We start from the raw sequence: 23,209 nt of genomic DNA on the forward strand, positions 1-23,209 counted from the left end.
ATGAATATTAACGAGGTTTACTTTTGTGCTCCGATTTCGATTGGAAGACATGACGTAGCCTCATTAATATTAAGAAGTAGTTCCTAAACGTCACCGCGCACTCAGTGCTCAGCGTCAAAGCACGAAGCGCGCACAGCAGAACACATCAGAGAGAATTATTAGATGAATGGTGCATTTCTCCGTGGACTTTCTACACAACAGTCACTCTTTGGGTTATCTAAATAAGGCAGCCTACAAGGAAAACATGTGCAACACAGAGGAGAGGTGAGAGAATACACGATTATGCTTCACAGACGCGCAACATATTATTTCCCTCAAATACAGCTTGAGTTTCTGCAGCTGATTATTGTGTTGTGTTTAGTTTTAAGTCTCTATCAACACATCTGTATGTATTTACTTCTTAAAATGTATTTAAATTATAGTGTAGAACATGCAATGTACACACACACACACACACACACACACACACACACACACACACACATATAAACATGCACATACATGCATATATACACAGATTATTATTGAATTATTAAGATAGAAAGACCTAGATAGATGCAGTGAGGAAAAATAAATAAAAAACAAAATACAAGTGTAGTGCAATATTTTATAACACATGCATGTATATTTAATAGTGTATAATAATATTTGATGTCTAAAAATATTTCAGTTACAAATACATTGAACATTGTGTATGGACAAATAAGTGTGAGGTGTATTATATATGGGCAGGGTTGATTGATTGTTTTGTACTGTAGGATCAGAGTCACACTGTCTGCTATCAAAGCGGATTTAATGTCGAGCAGACAGATGAGTGAGTGCGAGAGACAGAACTGATGCTATAAATATTTCATCCATAACCCCGTCAACTCACGAGCTTGTCGATTCTAACTTGCTCTTCCCAATAGACAGTTTCTCCGAATCTATCTGTGTACTTTGACATTTCCCAAGCTGGATTGAGGATGAAACCCTAGCAAGGATCCTATCTGAAACCCTTCCAGCAGTTGTTTTCAGTGAAACGTCTTTGTTTTTGTGCCACGATTAGCACAGGTCCTGGTGTGAAGCTGATAAACCATTTTTAACCTGAGATAAGGTACAGGGATAGAGCGTTAGGTAAACCTTACATAAGATATACTTCCTAGAAAGCTCTGTTGTACATCTTTGCAGTGGCCCAGATTAGAGTGTGGACCTTTAACAATTCACAACCATGTTTAATTCACTGCGTCTTTCATGAACACGTTTTCCTCGCAGGTCACAATCTATCCACACTCACATTTCATGCGACGTCCTGTTTCTCGGTTTCATGTTCGGTTTGTGTTTTCGTTGTTTGACTTGGAATTGGTCCAGACCTGCAACACTCAAAAGAGAAACAGTGTTAAGGAAGAGCGCAGCAACTCCAAATCTCTTGACGAAACACAAACGTGTCAGACTTGTTGTCAGAGAAGGCCAAATGCTTGCTGAGACTGAAATCTGATACATGAAAAACACAAACCTTCCACCTCTCCTGGTCTAAAAAACAGGTTCACTGTGAGCCGATGGTCAAACATTACACTTCAAGCCCCTCTGTAGCCAAATGATAACTGTTTTCCTGGAAGACCCACAGTATCCTGTTTTGGTTTTTGACGGTTTCCTGATCCTTTTCCAAACACTCAGTGGAGCCAGTAATTACTGCACTAAAGATTAACCTGAATCCCGGCAGATCCGGACTATAACCCTGTGCTGGTCCTGCAGATCAGGAATGATCTTGTTTGTTTTCTTTGAAAAGCTTTCTGTAGAATCAGGCGAACTACTTTCTTAGTAACAAAAGAGGAGCTTTGGATTCCTTTTGGGAGTAGATCGTGCTTTTTGGATTCTAGGAATCAAACAGTATCTTTAACTGTTGCTCTTAATTGGGATATGAAATTTAGTAAACAGGGTGGCATGGTGGCTTAGTGGTTAGCACTTTCGCCTCACAGCAAGAAAGTCACTGGTTCGAGTCCTGGCTAGGGCAATTGGCATTTTTGTGTGGAGTTTGCATGTTCTCCCCGTGTTGGCGTGGGTTTCCTTTGGGTGCTCTGGTTTCTCCAACAGTCCAAAGATTATTGACCTTATTCTTCACGTACGAACAGGCGCAGCCATTTGAATCGTTTTTGGCTCTGTGCTATTCACTTCCATTCATATTTAGACGTTAAAATCAGCTTGTTCTGCTGCTTGATGTTGCAAAATGTTATTTTCTTATTAGATTATTCTACTTTTTATGTATAATCATGCACACATTAGTTTGTAGAGTGCGTAGTTTTACCTTTTACTGCCGTTTGTTAGTCCTAGTCATTTCTCCCATAGGTGACTGAATCGCAAGTTCTAAAACGAGCGCAAAAATGAGCGCACTTCCGCATTGAAGAATAAGGTCAATAGACCTTTGCAAAGTGGCAATGGTATTGGCCCATGAACATTTCCTCCTTGTTGTCAAACTATTCCATAACTCTAATAAGAGGAAATTCAATCATGACCTAACGTTAAAACAACCATCATAACATTATTTATCAATATGTGGACCTTTTTGGATTCTCAAAAGCAATGGAAAGAAAAAAAATGTAAAACGGGACATACGTTAGATTACATTACATAGATTTTGTTATTGTTTACGCCCCTTAAAATGGTCTATAGGTGAATTGGGTAAAGAAAATTAGCCGTAGTTTATGTGTGTGTGTGTGTGTGTGTGTGTGTGTGTGAATGCGAGTGTGTAGTATGGGTGTTTCCCCATACTAGGTTGCAGCTTGAAGATCATTAGCCGTGTAAAGCATATGCTGGAATAGTTGGTGGTTCATTCCGCTGTGGCGACCCCTGATAAAAAAGGGACTAAGCTAAAGGAAAATGGATAAATTTAATAAACAGCAAATCAACACAAGAGTGCAAGCATTGATAGAAGCTTAGAAAGCATTGATGGAAGTAGTAAATGATGTCCAAAACCGCACAAAAAGCAGAGCAAATAAGTTGCAAACCATCGGGACAGATGGTAATCAAGTGTGGCAGTGTAGTCAGATCATGGCCGTCAATATTTTCCCACAAAATAATGATTTTAGCCAATTGTGACCAACTAAATAACTCCCTCGTTTTCATTTAATTGTATCAAGAAAGTAAATTAATACATTGTAATGATGTATTATTATAATTAATTAGTTAATTTGTTACTATAATATGCATATTCTCTTGTAAATGTGTCCTTTCCGACCATAAAAACTTACAGTTTTCCCTTCCACTCTGCTTTAATTAACATTTTCTGTTTATTTATGCATTAGAATTGCATTATGCGACCTTAATCTCATTAATCTCCTTAAAATGCAAATCTGCAGTTTAACAAAGTGACTTCTTATTGCTTAATGGCTTTGTTATAGATGTTTTTAGTTGTTTAAAACAACAATATATTTAAGAATCTATTTAGAAATCAATCCATGCAATAGCAGAACATGTATTTGGCAGCTCATCGCAGTATTTTCCAACTGTAATTCACACGATTAACCAAGAACAAATATCACTTTGGTCTGCTAAAATATCAATAAAACTCACAATGTTGAACTTTTCATGATTAAAAGTTGCCATAATCCCAAAATTGAATTTAAATAAATGCAAAACAGATGAATGAACACAGGCAAGCTCAGCTAAATATTCGACATAGCATTGCTGTGATGTTAAAAACCATCAGAAAGTCGTGCAAACACTGACATCATTGCGATAGAGACGTTTGCACTGGCAAGCTAGGAAAGCGTAAACACAAAACAAGTTTGCCCCATGTGAAATAAGTCCCTGAAAGACCCCCAGTTTTTTTTTTTCTTTCCGTTGGCCTGAATCTGTTCAGAGTGTATAATCCGAGACGGCGAAGGGGAGGAAGGTGCTTGAATGTCAGAGGGGGAAAGTGTCGGCTTTCAAAACAAGCTGACATTTCACTCTAGTCCAAACGCTCTATATAGAGACTCGAGTCTAGAGTACCTTAAGATGCCTTGAATCTATCACACAAGTAGAAGTGGTCTGTAGAGTAACCAAAAATGAAAGTATCCTCAGTTATAGCTTCACCTGTTTTAATGTGGTCACAATGCAAAATAGTAGCCAAGGTGACATATGTGGTAACCACACTCCGCCTGCCTTCTCTCATATGCCTTCTGGGTAATATGGCTCATGAGACTAGAAAGCAAAGCGCCCAGGACTTGAACAGCCGTTTCATTTGTGCTGTCATGGATGCGCGTCAGCTGATTACGGCATGAAATATCAATGTTCTGTTTCTAGATCAGTTTAAGAGCTTCTGTTCTTCAGTAGTGTCGGTTGTAAACAGGGTTGTTATGAAAAGTGGGTGTTTTCTAGCATGCCTTCGATCGTAATGAGAGATTTTCGCTGACAGCGTGTGGCCTGGCTTCGTCAGATCCAAAGATCTCCCAGCATGTCACGGGGACATAAATGTCTGTTATTACCGTCTCTAAACGCCAGCGCTGTAACTCAAACCCTTTGGGATGCGAAATGTTCTCAGCCAAGCTGCTATTTACAGACTTGTTTTCACGTCATGTGCTTGTTTGTGATCCGTGCAAGCTGCCTCTCTTCTGTCAAGTGGAAAGTGAAACATCTGTCGTGGGGAACTCAAATATCTCTGCTTACCTGGCCCCAAGTCAGCTAATGCTTCTCCATAGTGACCCGATGCAAAATCAGTACAATAATCCTGGGGTCTGATATATACATATGCGTAGAATCCTTCCTAAAGGTGAACGTACACCAGAATTTATTTAATGTTTAGGTTAAATATGTTTACTCAGGGTTTCCCAGTAATGGATTGCAGCTGGTAGGGCATGTTTAAAACATATGCTGGCGGTTCATTCCGCTGTGGCACCCCCTGATGAATAAAAGGACTAAGCCGAAGGAAAATGAATGAATGTTTACTTGGGGCAGCTCAGTGGTTAGCACTGTCGACTCACAGCAAGAAAGTCACTGGTTCGAGTCCCGGCTTTGTCAGTTGGCATTTCAGTGTGGAGTTTGCCTGTTCTCCCTATGTCCGTGTGGGTTTTCAAAGGCATGCCCTATAGGTGAATTGGATGAACTAAAATTGGCCGTAGCGTATGAGTGTGTAATCCCAGTAATGGGTTACGGCTGGAAAGGCATCCATTGAGGTAAACATGTGCCGGAATAGTTAGCAGTTCGTTCCACTGTGGATAAAAAAGGGGCTTGTATATGCCTCATCTTCACATCCCAATGTTGACAGGTATGCTCAATGGACCAATAATTAAGTTTGGCAACGTTTGACGTCACTTTATTTTAAGTAAATAAAAAACGTTAATGCTGACGATAGTGAAAGTTAAAAAAGCAGGTTAAAGATTAAGAGGAAATTCATTCAATTTCCTTCGGCTTAGTCTCTGATTTATCAAAAGTCACCACAGCGGAATGAACCACCAACTATTTAAGCATATGTTTACGCAGTTAATGCCCTTCCAGCCGCATTCCAGTACTGGGAAACACCCATACACACTCTCATTCCCACACACACATGCACTACTGTTAATTTAGCTTCTTCCATTCGCCTATAGCGCATGTCTTTGAACTCTGGGGCAAACCGGAGCATCCGGAGGAAACCCACACAAACACAACATGCAAACTCCCACACAAAAATGCCAACTGACCTAGCCGAAAGTCAAACCAGCGACCTTCTTGCTGTGAGGCGACATTGTTAACTACTACGCCACCGTGCCGCTTAAGTGGAAAAAAAAAAAAAAAAAAAGAGCTGAAAATCTGATATGTGGCATTATATGCAAATTACATACACGACATACAAGTTCATGTTTGGATTTCACATGGATAAAAGGTGTCACATGCATGATATTTGTCAAAATATTTCACAGATTTTTCAATTATGGGATTTACAAATATGTACATGGGTAATTTTTCAACTACGGGCACTTTTATGTCCTTTGATCAAATATCCAAAAATACACATAATTTGTTAAAATTCCTCTTTTTTTTGTCAAACTAACAATAAAACCTACTTTTAAAAAAATTACTAGCTTTTTATTATATATTTTTTATATTATTCGTCCTCCTTTTAGGTGTCAAAATCACTGTTTTAGCAATGTTAAGTTTTAAACTTAAATAATAAAAATAATAAATAATTAAATAATAAAAGTAACATTTTAAACTATTATTTATCTGGTATCTATTGCTGTATCTTAATGAAGCACTGGTGGAATATTTTAGATATTTAATAGGTATTGATGTGAGGCTATTATCAATATTATTTTTTAGACAAATATAGCTGTCGCACAGTATCAGTATCATTTCCACCATAAGACTGTAATGTCGCTTCAAAAAGTTTGTGTGAAAGATTATTTTAGGTGGTTTCAATAAAATTGAATAGTGTCATCTGAAAACATGTTCAAGATGGAGGGAATTTACATTTTCATCAACAACACTTGAAGAAAAATCAAGTTAAATATTGCTTGATAAGGAAATACATTTATTTTACGTCATTTCCAAACAGGTTGTACCTTCAAAAACCAAACAAAATGAGGGTAAATAAGAGTGTTTTGTATACATGAAAGGCTTGTATCAATTTAAAGCTAATCGGTGAAGCTATCCTTCGTTTTTTTCACAATAAACTGTTGAAATGTCATTTCCACCACTGCATTTCCATCACCACTCACATTTACAAAAATATGTAAAAAGTTCTCATCACTCATTAAAAGTGTATTCGCAATGTATGAGTTCATGCTCTAATATACAAATCCAGTTTATTTATTTTCTAAGTAGCTCTTAACCAAATTAATATTACATTTTAGAGTGTGACGGGTAAACAATTCTGCAGACAACTCATTTATTTCATTGACAAATGTATAATTATTTTATATATATTGTAGAAAGATTGGGTAAACTGGATACAAAAATGATCTTAGACAATGTTTGACTGCCATCATTTATTTCATTTTGAAATAAGCTGTATATTGAGATGTGGTAGAATTTGTTCAGTTCACCATGGAAAAAAAGTTTCTCTTCTTATCTAGAAGTTTGTCCTCTTACAGATCTTAAAACTAGACAAATTGTTTAGACTTATGAGGCATTGTATGTTAATTTTACGTTAAGTTTTTTTTACTCAACCTCACAAGTCTAAAGTGCCCGTAGTTGAAGAATGGCGCACGTATACATTGAAATATATTAGCTGTACATGTTTCATATTTGGCCGAATATCAGATTTCCACATGGGGAGCAAAAAAAATCCTTATAAAAAAAACCACACGAGCATCACATGTTAACATATCTTGAGAAACACGCATGAGATGTGTGATTTTGGAATATTTTCATGTTGAAAATCATAATAAACCACATTTCATGCATTTCCATGTGTGATTTTAACATGTGACACTCGCATTTTTTGCAGTGATAATGCATAAAACTAAAAACAGAGCCTCTAAAAGTGGCAACATTTCAGCAGACTGTTTTTCTGCTGCTGGCAGGATGGCTATCTATAATCAGCTGGCATCCCCAGTCCTGTGCCAAGCTGCATCATGCATTTGACTCATGATGCCGAGAGAGAAGATCGCTTTTGGAAACACACAGCAGTTTTTGTTAAAGCACTCGAGGAATGTTGCGTTAATCTCTCACAGTGGTATGAGATGTTTGCTTTGTCTCTGTCTTGCAGTTGTGCTGTGCTGGGCTCGAGGCAGCGGGCTCCAGGGCCTCTGTGGTGCTCCTGATGCCCCTCTCCCACTAACGAAGATCCCGGGTGGGCGAGGGACGGGCAGGGATCTCCCTCACAGTGTACTGCACAAGGTAAAAAACACACATTTATTCAATATATACAGTCTTTAGATCGTTGGAATGAAACATTTTAGCCCTTGAAGTACACATGAACCTGAAGCTGCAGCAGTTGTGACAGTTTCTAGAGAAACGCAATATTAAATGAGTAAACGGTGAGCGTGGCTTGTTTCTCTAATGCGAGCTGATTAGATGTGGTCAAGAAGGCATTTCATTCAGAAAGATCTGGAAATCGGGTTTGTAAGAGTTTTTACAGACAGGCCCAATACCTCAGACAGACATAATCTGACAGTGGGGTATATGCCGAAGCATGCTAATAGGACTTTTAATTTGCCAGTAACCTGGGTTAAGCTCTTCCGGCGAATTGAATGCCAATGCAAAATCCGGTGCGTTTAAGGTCTGTTTTTTAAAAAAAATCAGCGATCTCCACTAGCTGAGTGATATCCGAAATAAAGTGGGTCTCAGATTGTACGAGAAGCACTGCATTAAATTACATTTCCCCCGCCATGTCTTTATAATATGAGCATTTATTTTACCTCAGTATATTCAATGGAGCTTCTGCACTAGCCTGCTGATTCTGACGGGCGCGTGCGAGTAAATCGCTTTTTGTCTCGTTTTACGCTTAAGCAACTAAATAAATGCTAAAGTTTATTTAACTGAATGTATTTTAATGACATTACAACATTGATGCTGTTTAAGGAACCGTATAAAATGGGAAAAAAGTTCACAATAACAGGTCACCGGAAGTTTATCAAAATGGCGAGTTCTGGTTTTATTTGTACTTTAAACAAGCAAGAGTGAAGAACGCCAAGCAACAAATCATTTAAGGTCATTTTTTTATATCAATTCCCTTCAAAAAACATATCCAAATAAGATTTTTTTTAGATAGTTTGGTTTATTTGGGGTTAAATTTTATCATTAGGGTAAAAACTCATTATTATTTTTTTATATAATTTGCAGCTGAAAATCTACCTTTTAAGCTCGCCAAATATATTTAATTACTAATTTTAAACTGTAAACAACAGATTTCATCTAAACAAGTGTATATATTGTATTTATATAGTTATATAGAAGCATCACAGTGGCGTAGGGGGTAGCACAATCATCTCACAGCAAGAAGGTCGCTGGTTGGAGCCTCAGCTGGGCCAGTTGGCATTTCTGTGTGGATTTTGTGTGGGTTTCCTCCGGGTGCTCCGGTTTCCCCCATAAGTCCAAAGACATGCAGTACAGGTGAATTGGGTAGGCTAAATTGTTTGTAGTGTATTTGTGTGAATGAGTGTCTATGGGTGTTTCCCAGTACTGGGTTGCAGCTGAAAGGGCATGCGCTGGCATCCTTAAAACATGTGCTGGATAAGTTGGCGGCTCATTCCACTGTGGCAACCCCAGATTATTAAAGGTACTAAGCCAAAAATAAATAAATAAATGAATATTGTTATATATATATATATACACTTGTGTGTGTGTGAATAGTATATATAGTATATATTAGCTCCCCTGAATTATTAGCCCTCCTGTTTTAGTTTTTCTTAACTAGGTTTTTTAGGGTAACTAGGCAGGTTAGGGTAATTAGACAAGTTATTGTATAACGATGGTTTGTTCTGTAGACTATCGAAAAAAATATCGCTTAAAGGGGCTAATAATTTTGTCCCTAAATGTTTTTTTTTTATTGTAAACTGCTTTTATTCTTGCTGAAATAAAACAAACTTTCTCCAGAAGAAAAAAACATTATCAGACATACTGTGAAAAATGCCTTGCTCCGTTTAATATCATTTAGCAAATATTAAAAAAAGAAAAAAAATCAAAGGGGGACTAATAATTCTGACTTCACCTGTGTGTATATATATATATATATATATATATATATATATATATATATATATATATATATATATATATATATATATATATAAATGTATATCGTGTGTGTGTGTGTGTGTGTGTGTATATCATGAGTTTTCCAGGTAGCAATAAATGTCCATTTTTAAAAAGATTTAAAGTTACCATAAAATTGCTGGGTTTATTTATAGACAGTTAGTGTTCGTTATAAATGATTAATCTGCACACACAATAATTGTTTTAAATGTGTCGTCACAATCTTTAATTACATACGTAATGTATGACCAATCAAATCAATTTATATTTCAAAGAGCTGGAGATTTATATTTCATCATTTATATGTCAAAAAGACTATTTACTTGACAAACGTCACAGCAGAGAAGAAATGCAGATATAATCTCTTATGCTTGCATTTAAAATCTATTTACTTTTCAAACCAAAAAGCGCCACACAGATTATGTCCATATATTTGCTACAAGGCTTATGAAATTATGATGTCCTATAATTTGGGCGTGAACTATACCTTTATTAACTCGACATAAACCATCTGTCATGACTAAGTTTTTGCCCCTTATGCAGATTTCGCCCTGTATATAAACACATGAACTGCTTTCTGTTGGTTTATTAAAGTATTCATGTTTTGAACACCTAAATCTGGATATATTTATTATTTATTTATTATTATTATTATTATTTTTGGGGGGGGTTAAAGTTCTGCAAGGTTCTCTTATGTGTGTTTTTTCTCTTTTATTTAAATGTATTATGTGTTCAAAACAAATGCAAATAAATATATTTTGAACAAAAAAAATCTGGATATATTAATATTTTATGCTATATACTATATATATACTAATGTTGTGTGCTTTGACTATGACAGGATTCAATATTTTGTTAAATATCAGCAAATTGCATGCAAATTGGGATGCAGTAGCCCATCTCAGTATATTTTTTCACAGTCACAGGATGACATTTAGGGTAAAAACCCAGAATAGTTAATTAATCCTTAAATCGGTAAGCAGTTAGCAAATCTGTTAGTTAAGCAACAGGATAAAACCAAACTTGATTAGTATTTTGGCAGCACGGTGGCTCAGTGGTTAGCTTTGTTGCCTCACAGCAAGAAGGTTGCTGGATCCGAGTCCAGTTGGCATTTGGGTAGTTGGCATTTGTGTGTGGAATTTGCATGTTCTCCCCGTGTTTGTGTGGGTTTCCCCCACCATCCAAACACATGGTATTAGTGAATTGGATAACTAAAATTGTCCATAGTGTGTAAATGTGTGTTTCCCAGTACTGGGTTGCAGCTGAGAGGACACATCTGCTACATAAAACATATGCTGGAAAAGTTGGCGATTCATTCCACTGTGGCAACCCCTGATGTATATGGCACTGAGCCGAATTAGTATATCAAAATAGAATCAATAATCTAGTGTAGATAGATTGCAAAATGAGACACAGGCCATCTAAGTGTACTATTTTACTATCCCAGCATGATCCTGAAAACCTTGACCAGTAAATGAAGAGTTTAATCGATAAAATGCTGGAGCAGTCCAAAATAAACCATACACACAAACAGCCTGAGGGAGGGAGACTGCTGGGATCTCTAGGGCTTGTTTTTTTTGTCATGTAGCTCCGTGCCATATTTACTGCTGAAGTTTCCATCTGCCCTACATATGCGTGGTGTTGGCACTTGAACTCGGCATACACCTGATCATCTGTGCGCGAGACTATAGATGTCAGCGCTGTCTGTGCACAGACATGTGACTGTCTCAAAAGGTTAAGAGGTTTTGGATCACTTACACCTGTTGTGCAAGCTACTGAGCTCATTTATAGTGATTGATTTGTCTACATAGACACTCTGGGTAATATTTAGACGAAAATCGATTGAAAATCTGCTGTGGGTTCAATAGAGCAATCGCTCTGAGGGAATTTCCATTTACATAACAATGCCCCAAATACAGATGTCGCAATTCAGTGCATCACATTTGGATTGGTTTGCAATTAAGAGGAAATATTGCATAGTTTCAGCTAGGATCTCTTACAAACAGTATTGGATTTCAACAGTGGTCTCATTTGAATTAATAGAAGGAACATCTACATAGTTGATCTTTTGCCAAAGTAAATGAGCATGTTTACATACTCAGCAATACATTGTAAATTCAATTTTAATCAAACACCAAACAATCTTTTTGTGTATGCTATCCAAATGTTGATTCCATCAAACCTCCTCCCTATTTTACCTCGGTAGACAGAATTACCGTGCATAATAAAAGAAAATATGATGTAAGGCTCAGACAGTGTCACCAAACTGTTGGCTTGTGCCTGAACTATTCAGAAACTGAATACCGTGTATGCGACCTTAGGTTCGTGGTCACCTGTTTGTTGCACAATTTGCAAATTGCCTTGTTTGTATTAGAGATCTGCGCGCTGTCGGTGTAAACACACATAGGCACACAGCACTACACTCTCTCTCATTCACACACATGCACACACACACATAGCTAGACAGCACCAAGCCAGCGACGCACAGCATCATGCTCTCTCTAATTCACACACATAAACACACACACACACACACACACACAAAGACAATACTAAACAATAGAGCTGTGAACCTACACTAGTCTCACGGTTCGGTTCGGTTACGATTATCATGCCATCGATTCGGTTCAATTCGATATTTCGGTGCATCACGGTGCATTGACGGTGCTTTCCATACACAGTTTTATATTTTCTTCACAGCAGCAGTTCTTGTATTAAAATGTATGAATATATTTATATACTATTTGTAATACAATTTTGTCATTTAATACAAACAGTCAGATATATAAACTGTAACATTAAACAAAACGAGCATTTAGCAAATAATATAAACAAATATAAACATCCAGCTCACTTTCTGATCCTTGTCTAGTTCTCTTACACCTCTTTGATTGGTCACACTCTCAAAAAAAAAAAACCGGTTGCGATTGGCTCTTGCGCGCTGCGTTCTTCACAGATGAGTGATACTGATAAGCAGCAGGGGCGATCTCACAGCTGATGTATGATAAACACGGTGGAGAAAACTCTGCAGACACGCGCTCGTTTCTGTATGCAAAAGTAACGCTGTAAAACAGCCAAGAAGAGAAGAAAAGCCACGCCAACAGATCTCAGTGAAATAGGGGCTATTGTTGTATATGTCAGTGAAAGACTGATCCAGCAAACACACACAGTGAAATTGTGCACAGTTTATGAGTTTTAAGTAGTTAAAGCGCTGTAAATACTCGCGATCGCTAGAGCGCATATGAGGTAAATTACGTGAGTAAAAACCGGTTATGATTATTACTGAACCGATACCGAATCGTCCGCGTCTGCATCGCAGTGCACCTAAGAAACGATTAATTTTGACACCCCTACCAAACAAGCGACACACAACATCACACTCTCTCTCATTCACACACATACACATAAACAGCATCCACACGAATGTGCGCGTGCTCACTCGCTTAGGAGCGATATTGTTAGACCGCGCACTCCCGTTCAGATTACACCAGTTACCGACTCCTCCCGCGCTTTATTCTGAAATTTATTCCCGCACCGCAAGAAATCTGGTTGGGTCCAGCAGGAATGCAGACCTCTAGTTTGTATTTACATGTGAAGTCAATGCAAAGATTAGACATCCTGTGCTGCAAATCGAGTGAATAACACGACGCGAATTGGCCGTTCTGAGCGTTGGTCGTGCTTCAGACTGTGAAAGAAAGTGTGAGCAAACATCTAACAAACGGAGCAATGGAACAGACAGAAAAGCAAGCAGCTTGCAATGATGGACATTGGTTCAAGAATTATGGCCGCTGGATGTGACCAAATTGAAGGACATTATTTGTGCTTTACATGTATAGCTGATATTATGATCTGCGTCAAATCTATAAAACTTTTCCTGTCGTTGATAAGAGAAAACGATTCTGTCATTGACTAGTTTTACAGCAATCCGTGTTTTAGGTGTATTAACGTAGCGGAAGCCCTAACGCATGTCCTGAGTGAGGTACATGATCTCAGATGCTCCGTTGAGTGAAATCTGAGAGAAAGTAAGATCATGGACAAAAATAAGAGTTATATAACCTTCCTATGGCTTAATCTCGATCGTTTTAGATCTTGTCGAGACCAAAATGAAGCTTTATTTTTATGATTTGTGTTATTGTGTCAGATTGCACACCTAACAGTAAGCTAACTAACAAGATATCATATATATATATATATATATATATATATATATATATATATATATATATATATATATATATATATATACGTATACACACATGCATTGTTGATCGCAAAATTTTTGCAAATTTCTAGGAATTACTACCTTAAAATAATTTTTAAATCGCAAAAAAAAATTGTGAAAAACTAGGGGGTCTGATTAATTCTCTAAGATTAAAAAATGAGCAACTGTTAGACTATAACATTTTGTTTTGGTTTGCTATGAATGGCGTTCAGATGTTGTCTAACATTATTTGTCTGTTTACCCCAGGACGAAAAGTTGACGGTGACCGAGGCAGGGTCGGTAAGTGGAGCGCCCCCTGTCCTGCACTTCCAGTACCAGCTGAGCGAGCGACGGATCTCCTCTTGGGACACGGTTCTGTCAGACGACGCTCTCTATCTGGAAATCCCTGCTGGTGCTCTTCACAATGGCAGCAGAGAAGGGTAAATTGGGTTTATAATCTGCCATAGTGTGGCTAAAAAGTGTCAAGTTGAAAGCAGGATATCAGTCTCTGACTTTAACAGACAGTTTTAGGCCACAGCCAAACAAACAGCCGGTTTAATTTTAGCCCAAAGCAGCTCGAGTTGGTTTTTCAGTGTGATGTTTCAACAGTGGTATGAGGCTGTGAAAGAAGCATGATAGTCGTTTCTCATTTGGATCAGTGACGTGCTGTCAATTAGATCCCTGCACGCATTAGTACAGAGTGTTTTACCTTCAGCGAGCAGGTGCTGGACTGTCAGAAAGCATTAAGTGTGTGTGTGTGACCTGAAGTTGTTTTGTGGCTAGTACATCTGCATTATTACATAAGATGGACATTATGTAAAAGCAGCAGTGCGTCACCACCTCTGTCTCTCTCTCTCTCTTGTTACGCTGCAGTTTTACCCGGCTGCTGGAGTTTGCAGAGGAGCAGTTGAAAGTCAGCTATGTGTTCCTGTGGCTTCACAAAAACAGAGACGATCGACGTAAGATACATTTACACACACTTTAGTTTAAATACCAATTCTCAATATTAACTAGTGTTTTTTTACCGGTCTATTATTCAGACATTGGTTGTTTGTTAGTAACCTGAGGCCTGAGAGAGTTTAAAGCATTCAGGCACAAGACATTGTACCGTTTGTAACTTTAATAAAGAATAATTTTATTGAATTATTTATAGCAGTAAAGACTTTTTCAGTGTTATTTTACATTTGATTATTCAAATTATGTAACTGAATACAATTCGACTGCCCCAAAAACCATGACACAGTTTATTTCACTTATCTTTGCTTTTTTGTATTTGCTTGTAATTTATTTAGTTTTATGCATGATTCACTTCCTCACAGAATCATGCCAATCATTCTAAATTAATACGTTCTTTGCAAATAGCAGTCATCTATAGAGCCAGATTAGTCTCAAAAATAATACATTTACAAAATATAGTGTTTACCGCCACAAAACGATTCATGTTACCAAAATTTAATTCGTAATTGAAATCACAATTCGTTAATACAGAAATCTAATTTGAAAATTCAAAACATGATTCGTAAATACACAAATCTAATTCAGAAATTGAAAACACAATTAAAAAAGTGCACAAATCCAACTGGCAGATTTAAAACATGATTCGTAAATACACAAATCCAATTTGTAAATTTAAAACACAACTCGTAAATATACACAAATCCAATTCGTAAACTCAAAACACGACTCGTAAATATACACAGATCCAATTCGTAAACTCAAATCACGACTCGTAAATATACACAAATCCAATTCGTAAACTCAAAACACGACTCGTAAATATACACAAATCCAATTCGTAAACTCAAAACGATTCGTAAATAAACAAATCCAATTTGTAAATTCAAGACACGATTCACAAAAATACACAAATCCAATTCATAAACTCATTACACAATTTATAAATGCACAAATCCAATTCGTTAACTCGTAACACAATTCGTAAATAAACAAATCCAATTCGTAAACTCAAAACATGATTCATAAATATACACAAATCCAATTCACTTGACGAAAATATTAGATTTTTTACTTATGAACAAATTGTGTACTGTATTTATGAATTGTGTTTTGAATTTACAAATTGGATTTTGTAAATGTGAATTGTGCTGTGCATGTATGAATTTTATTTCAGAAATGTATTATTTTTTTAGACTGATCTGGCTCCATAGTCATCCAGTGAAATTATATTATATACTGCAATATTTTATCACAGAAACACTAAATATCGCAATGTCAGATTTTACCAACATCGTGCAGCCCTAGAACACAATTTTATATCATAACATAACTTTAACTTTGGGGTTTTAAAACCGTATAATCAGTCTGATAATAACCATAAATAATTACCAAATTTTCCCCTCCACTTTCACAGTGTCAATCATGAAGACCTTCCACTACATGGGTTTTGAAGTGGTGAAACCGGGTCACCCGCTGGTGCCGGCTCGGCCCGATCTCCTCTTTATGGTCTATTGTATGGACAGCAGCAGTTCAGATGAAGAGTGACCATCACACTCTCGGTCAATCTTAAGATGCCCCCCCACCCCTCTTCCTCCCCCTCTCTAATCTTCTGCATCAAAATGACTTTAAAGACAGGGGGAGGGACGTAGCTGCTCCGATTTACACTCTGATTGGTTCAGCTTCGGGTTAATATCTCACCGATCCGTTCTGATTGGTCGCTCCATCAGTAGGAGGTGGGTTGGTGCTAAACCAGAATCCAGCATATCCTTTCTGTTAATTCACACCATATATCAAAACAGTCATGTATAGAACAGCAGATTTAGACAGCAGAGATGGTAGTGATACGTTTTACAGAAGGGAATGCCTTTGTAATCGACTGTAAACTGCTTTTTGTTGGCGATTTATGTGTTTCAGTTCGTCAGACTTCTGGTTTTACTCTTCTCTAGGAGTTTCAGCTAGTTAATCATTCAACAAGCTGAAAAGCGCTCCGCTCTTAGCAACTAAGACTCGACTCTCTTCAGCAGCACAATTAGTCCTTCAGACGCTCATTAGGATTTATGCTACGTTCCATTCAGCTCTTTGAACGTCCAACTTTCCACAGTTTGAGTGCACTTGAAGTTGGATGTCCAACTTGGAAAGGTCTACGGAAATTGATTTCAGACTTGAACGCCACAGGAACAAGTCCAAAGAAAGTGCTAAAAATTAGCTAAAGGCAAAATGATTAGCCCTCCTGTGAAATTTAAATATTTCTCAAGTAATGTTAAAAGGGCCAAGGGGATTTTCACAGTATTTCCTATACATTTCTTCTGTAGAAAGTCTTATTTTTTGTTTGCCTGAAATATAAGTAGTTTTTAATTAAGGCTGGGCCGATAAACGATATTATATTGAATCGAGATAACATTTATCTCAATAACTATGATAAGCTCTGGACCTTTTTACTCTATATTGATCTCGGAGCCAATCACACAGCAGTAATGTGCAACAATGAAAATCTAAAAGTGTGTTGATATTAAAGATGCACCGAATTTTCGGCCACCGACAATTTATTGGCCGAAAATGTTTTATTTAATATCTATTTTTTTTGTGGCTTCAGTCATTGTTGGGGTACTCTTTTAAATCTGGACTAACAATTTATATATTGAAATATATAGCGTTATCGTTCTATATGGAAAATAATTATCGACATGACATTTTTGCCGTATCGCCCAGCCCTATTTTTAATTTTTATAGGTTTTTTTTGTTTAAGATCAATATTATTAGCCCCCTTAAGAAGATATGAATTGGCTACAGAACAAACCACTGTTGTCCAGTGACTTGCCCAATTAATCTAAGGGTGCTTTTACATCTGTAGTTCGCTTCATTTGGTCTGGACCAAGGGCAATAAATGACACATTGTTGCATTTTTTTTGCCGTCTTTGGCTTGTTTTCACACCACACTGCTGGCTTTGGTCCGAACCAGTTGAAAAGAACCAAAATCCGCTCATCTGACAAAATCCTCATCACTCATTGGCCAGATGTTGTTAAACATAGTTCCTAAACTGCTTATCGATTGGTCAGAATTCACGTGCGGGAAAATGCCAATGAACTCCCGCAAGTAAACTCTCTAAAAGAATTAAACCTTCACAGGAGGGCTAATAATTTTGTCTTTAACTGTACGTGAAAGTTCCCACTTTAAATAATTAAAATGATAATAAAAGTGCGTTTATATCCACCCATCATCATCATCATGCAACCAATGGCTTTATTCTAAGAAGTCGAAAATACTGGACGTTTCGCAGCATTCTAGTTTGAGTTTAATAAAAACACCATCGCATCATTCCAGACCCCAACAATGCACTTATGTTTAAATTTAGTTGACGTTTATCTTAGTCTGGTTGTGAGGTTTGCTTTTCACAAATCCTTTGAATTGAAGTCGATCGGCCAGGTCTGTTTATTCTTTAAAAAAAAACAGACTTGAACGCTTCTAGATGCATGAGCATGTTAGTGATGAACCATTCTATTTAAAAAAAAAAAACCCTATGACCTTATTGTGTGGTGCAGAAGTGCGCTCGTTTTTTTGCGATTGTTTTATAACTTCCAATTGAGTTTCCTATGGGAGGAATAATAAACGGCAGAAAAAGTCTTGTTGTGGATCCCAGTTGTAAGAGCAACAAATAATGTCTTGACTTCTAGTTGATCATTTCTAAAAGTGCCAGAAGGTAGATTTTCCAGATTTATCATCTGTTGATCTGCATCCCAATTATCCCAAAATAGAAGACCTATTGGAAACCGAATGAACCCAAGATTCTCACATAAATCAGTCAAGTTTGGTGAAGGGAAAAATCATGGTTTGGGGTTACATTCAGTATGGGGGCATGGAAGAGATCTGCAGAGTGGATGGCAACATCAACAGAATGAGGTATCAAGACATTTGTGTGACCTAAACCACAGGAGAGGCCTGATTCTTCAGCAGGATATTGTTCCTTATCATATTTCAGCCTGCACATCAAAGTTCCTGAAAGCAAAGAAGGTCAAGGTGTTCCAGGATTGGCCAGCCGAGTCACCAGACATTAACCTTATTGAGCACGTCTGGGGTAAGATGGAGGAGGCATTGAAGATGAATCCAAAGAATCTTGATGAACTCTGGGAGTCCTGCAAGGACGCTTTCTTTGCCATTCCAGATGACTTTAATAAGTCTAAGCAAAGTCAGACCTTATTGTCCTAATTAAATAATTAAAAATCAGGAAATGATCATATTTTATTGTGGTAAATAAGCGTAATCTAGAGGCCTTTGCCTTTCATATAAGCCACTTCTGATACCAAACGATCAACTAGAAGTCAAATTATTATTTGCTGTTCCTAAAACCTGGATAGGGGACAAGACTTCAGTCAGGTAGTGTACTCACTCTACAATCAAGAGTGTTCATGACTATATGTAAAAAGTTGAATAATATAATCAAGCAGCTGTTTTTAATGGCTTAAAATCAATTATGAATGAGATCGGAAAATCAAAAGTGAAAAATCCAAGCCAAAAAGATTCAAGTGGCGGTGCACGCTTGTACGTGAAGAATGACGTCAATAGGTCCTCATTTTTATTTAGCAGATGCTCTGAGTCTTACCATAGTCCATTACACCGTTTGTCTTCACAATTCATGAGAGTAAACCAACCCCACCCTCTGGCCCTCAGGGGTTTAACACAAGCACTTTAGGAAAACACAAGCAATTCAGTCCACGGCGCATTGCGGAGATGTAATTTGAGTCGTTAAGATGTCTTGCAGTGTTTAGTGAACTTGTCATATACTTGCCAAAGAAAATGGGCTCCATTCAGAGTGAACGCCGCCTCAAGTTTCATTCAGATAAGACAGGTAGCAGCACCTTCAGATTAGCAGGTAAACCCCGGCGCAGTCAGGTAAAACATGCAAAAACATTCCCTGGAGCAGAAGCCTCTGTTTCCTCCATTCTGGGTCATCTCTGTGGAAATGATAGGTGTTCAGTGAATTCAGACTTCTCGGCAGGGTGGCCTTTAGGTTTTGCATGTGTAAATAGATCTTACCTTTCCTCATGGGCTGTGACAATAAGCTTTTAGAGAATGTTTGTTTGTTTTTGTTGTTTATTCACTTAAATTTTATTTTTATCTACGATATTATTTTGTCTATATTGATTGATTGATTGATTGATTTTTGTAGTGTATAGGGTTTAGAGTGAAATCATTTATTGACAATCTACACTTGTATACCTTGAACTTTTTTTCCTTATGTCCAAATAAAACACACATGAAAAAATAAACATCAGGACTTGCCTTTTTTTTTTGGTTCGCCAATAAAACAGTTTCCATAAACAAGCTGCAAGACAAAAATGTTTGATAATGTAGATAAAAAAAAAAACATCTTTCAGTAGTCCAAAGCTGATATTACACTACTAAAACTACAGTAAGTGTGGTAAATATACTCACCCTCTTTATGGTCTTTCTAATACCACCTTCTTGCCTGTAGCACTTAAATGCCATGTAAAAAAGCACATATATATATATATATATATATATATATATATATATATATATATATATATATATATATATATATGTGTGTGTGTGTGTGTGTGTGTGTGTGTGTGTGTGTATATGTATATGTATATGTATATATATATATATATATATATATATATATATATATATATATATAATATGTGTGTGTGTGGATTGTTTAAAGCCAGAAATCATTGAATGTTTTACAGATATGAGCATGATTAAAATGCTAATGAAGACAGTGTGTTTTGTTTTAGACTAGAAACAATGATCATTTAGCTTGTTCATAATAGGAGTCTTATACAAAACAAAAAACAAAGTAAACTGGACTGTGTCGATTCAAGTATAACGGCTGCGCTTCACTTTTACAAGAAAAATGAGGTTACCTTTAACTTTTTTTTCCTATTGTCCAAATAAAACACACACAAACATATAAACATCATGACCTGCCTTTATTTTGCCTTCCAACAGTAAACCAGTTTTCCATAAACAAGCTGAAAGACAAAAATAAAATGTCTGATAATGTTGATAAACCAAAAAAAAAACTTCAGTAGCCCAAAGCTGATATTACACTACTAAAACTACAGTAAGTAATACATTTGTAATACATTCTTCTTGGTTGTAGCTCTCAAATGCCACTTATGTTTAAATATATATATATTTTTTTTCATTGTTTAAAACTTGATAATAATTAATGAAGGTTTTAAAAAATATGAGCATGATTAAAACAAAATCGCTAATAAAATACAGTATTTTAGACAGAGTTTGAGTTTTATTTAGCTTGTTTATAACAGTCTCATGCAAAATAAAAACAGTACACTATTGAAGACATTAATGGTTAAATAAGTCATATACTTAAGCAAATGTTTCATGCACTACCATCTTAATATTACAAAAACAGTTATTTAAATTTATATATGAAGTATTATACTAAAGTGTTGTTTTTTTGGTCAGTTGACCATCATTTATCCACCTTATTTGACTGTGGAAATTGCTCTTTTCTGTGATTGTGACTTACGGTGAGGGTAAATGAGTACTTGTGCTACAAACCATGTTTATGGCAATAAATGAAGTAAATTAATAAAAGAAAATACTAACATCAAGCAACATGACGAGCTGTTTGATAGGGCTAAACTTTAATGCAAGTAAACGGGACTGTGTCTTAGCTATAACGGCTGCCCTTCACTTTTACAAGAAAAATAAGGAGGTTACCTTTTTTTTTTTTTTGCTTATGTCCAAATAAAACACACAAAATATAGACATCATGACTTGCCTTTATTTTGGCGTCCACCAGTAAACCAGTTTTCCATAAACAAGCTGAAAGACAAAATAAAATGTCTGATAATGCTGATAAAACAAACAAAACTTCAATAGTCCAAAGCTGATATTATTACACTACTAAAACTACAGTATGTGTGGTAAATACTCACCCTCTTTGGGGTCTTTGTTATACATTCTTCTTGGTTGTAACTCTCAAATGCCACTTAAGTTAAAATATATATTTTTGTCATTGTTTAAAATTTGCAAATAATTAATGAAGGTTTTAAAAATATGAGCATGATTAAAATGAAATCGCTAATAAAGACAGTATTTTAGACAGAGTTTGTGTATTATTTAGCTGGTTCATAGTCTTATACGAAAATAAAACAGTACATTATTAAAGACATTAATTGTAAAATAAGTCATATACTTAAGCAAAATTTTCACGCACTCCCATCTTAATATTAAAAATATTACAAAAACAATTATTTAAAAAAATAAACTATTTTACTAAAAGTGTGGTAATATTTTTCTTGGCTGTAGCTCTCAAATGCCACTTAAGTTAATATATATATATATATATATATATATATATATATATATATATATATATATATATATATATATATATATTTTGAATTGTTTAAAGCCAGAAATCATTGTATGTTTTAAAAGTAGGAGCATGATTAAAATGAAACTGCTAATAAAGGCAGTATGCGTTTTGTGTATTGTTTAAGACTAAAGAGACGATGCTCATTTAGTTTATTTATAATAGAGTCTTATACAAAAAATTGTACATTAAATATGTTTATTGATGGTAACTATAAGAAAGTCATATACTTAAACAGTTTTTAAATCTTAATATTTTGACGTTAACTATTACAAAAATTACCCATTATTTTATTTTGCTTAACCATTTATCCACCTTGTTTGACAATGTTGAAGAAAGCTCTTTTTTTTCTGTGAATGTGACTTCCGCTGCGGCTAAATGACCATTAACAAACGGCAATAAAGGGTCAAACTACTTGCGCTATAAACCATGTTTATGGCAATGAGCAATTCCAGCGTTATGCATGTGACAATTGCAGTTGTTAACATTATATTCAAACATCTGTTTATATTTTCCAGAACAACTGACCAGAGTTATGAGATCAGAAAAATATCAATCTGTAAACATGTTTCGCACTATAAATGAGGAAAATAAACATGCGTTATGGATGTGACAAAAAGTCTGCGAGTTTACAGTTTACAGCAGGGGTCACCAACCTTTTGGAAACTGAGAGCTACTTCTTGGGTACGGATTAGTATGAAGGGCTACCAGTTATTAAATAACACATTTTTCTTAATTTACTTTTAATTATATGTAATTATTAATAACTAATAATATTAATCTTTGTGAAGACATTGATCATGTTAATGATTTGTCACAGTAGTTGTCAACAATGATTTAACAAGGTAGATAAATATCAATTTGCAACTCTTCATTTGTCTGAAATTGTTTTTAAAGTTTTTTAAATATATAACTTTTTTCAAATTTACACCAAAGCAAGTGTGATTGAAAAAAGAATAAATATAAAAATATTAGATGCAGCTTACCCATATGTGGTGCTATGGTGAGCTATTTTCTAAAACAGGCCAGCGGGCAACTCATGTGT

At 36.1% G+C, this 23,209-nt stretch overlaps 1 protein-coding gene across 1 annotated transcript; it reads left to right on the forward strand.

The window, feature by feature from the left end:
• The first annotated feature begins 113 nt into the window (after positions 1-113).
• oaz2a (ornithine decarboxylase antizyme 2a) lies at positions 114-17,168 on the forward strand. Its single transcript, NM_001304356.1, is given in 5 exon segments — positions 114-264; positions 7,646-7,776; positions 14,102-14,274; positions 14,708-14,793; positions 16,206-17,168. Coding segments are annotated over 5 exon segments (540 nt in total). The 5' UTR covers positions 114-244; the 3' UTR covers positions 16,337-17,168.
• Positions 17,169-23,209: the final 6,041 nt, after the last annotated feature.

This window comes from Danio rerio, chromosome 25, assembly GCF_052040795.2.
Source record: "Danio rerio strain M-AB ecotype USA chromosome 25, GRCz13ab, whole genome shotgun sequence".
Lineage (NCBI taxonomy): Eukaryota > Metazoa > Chordata > Actinopteri > Cypriniformes > Danionidae > Danio > Danio rerio.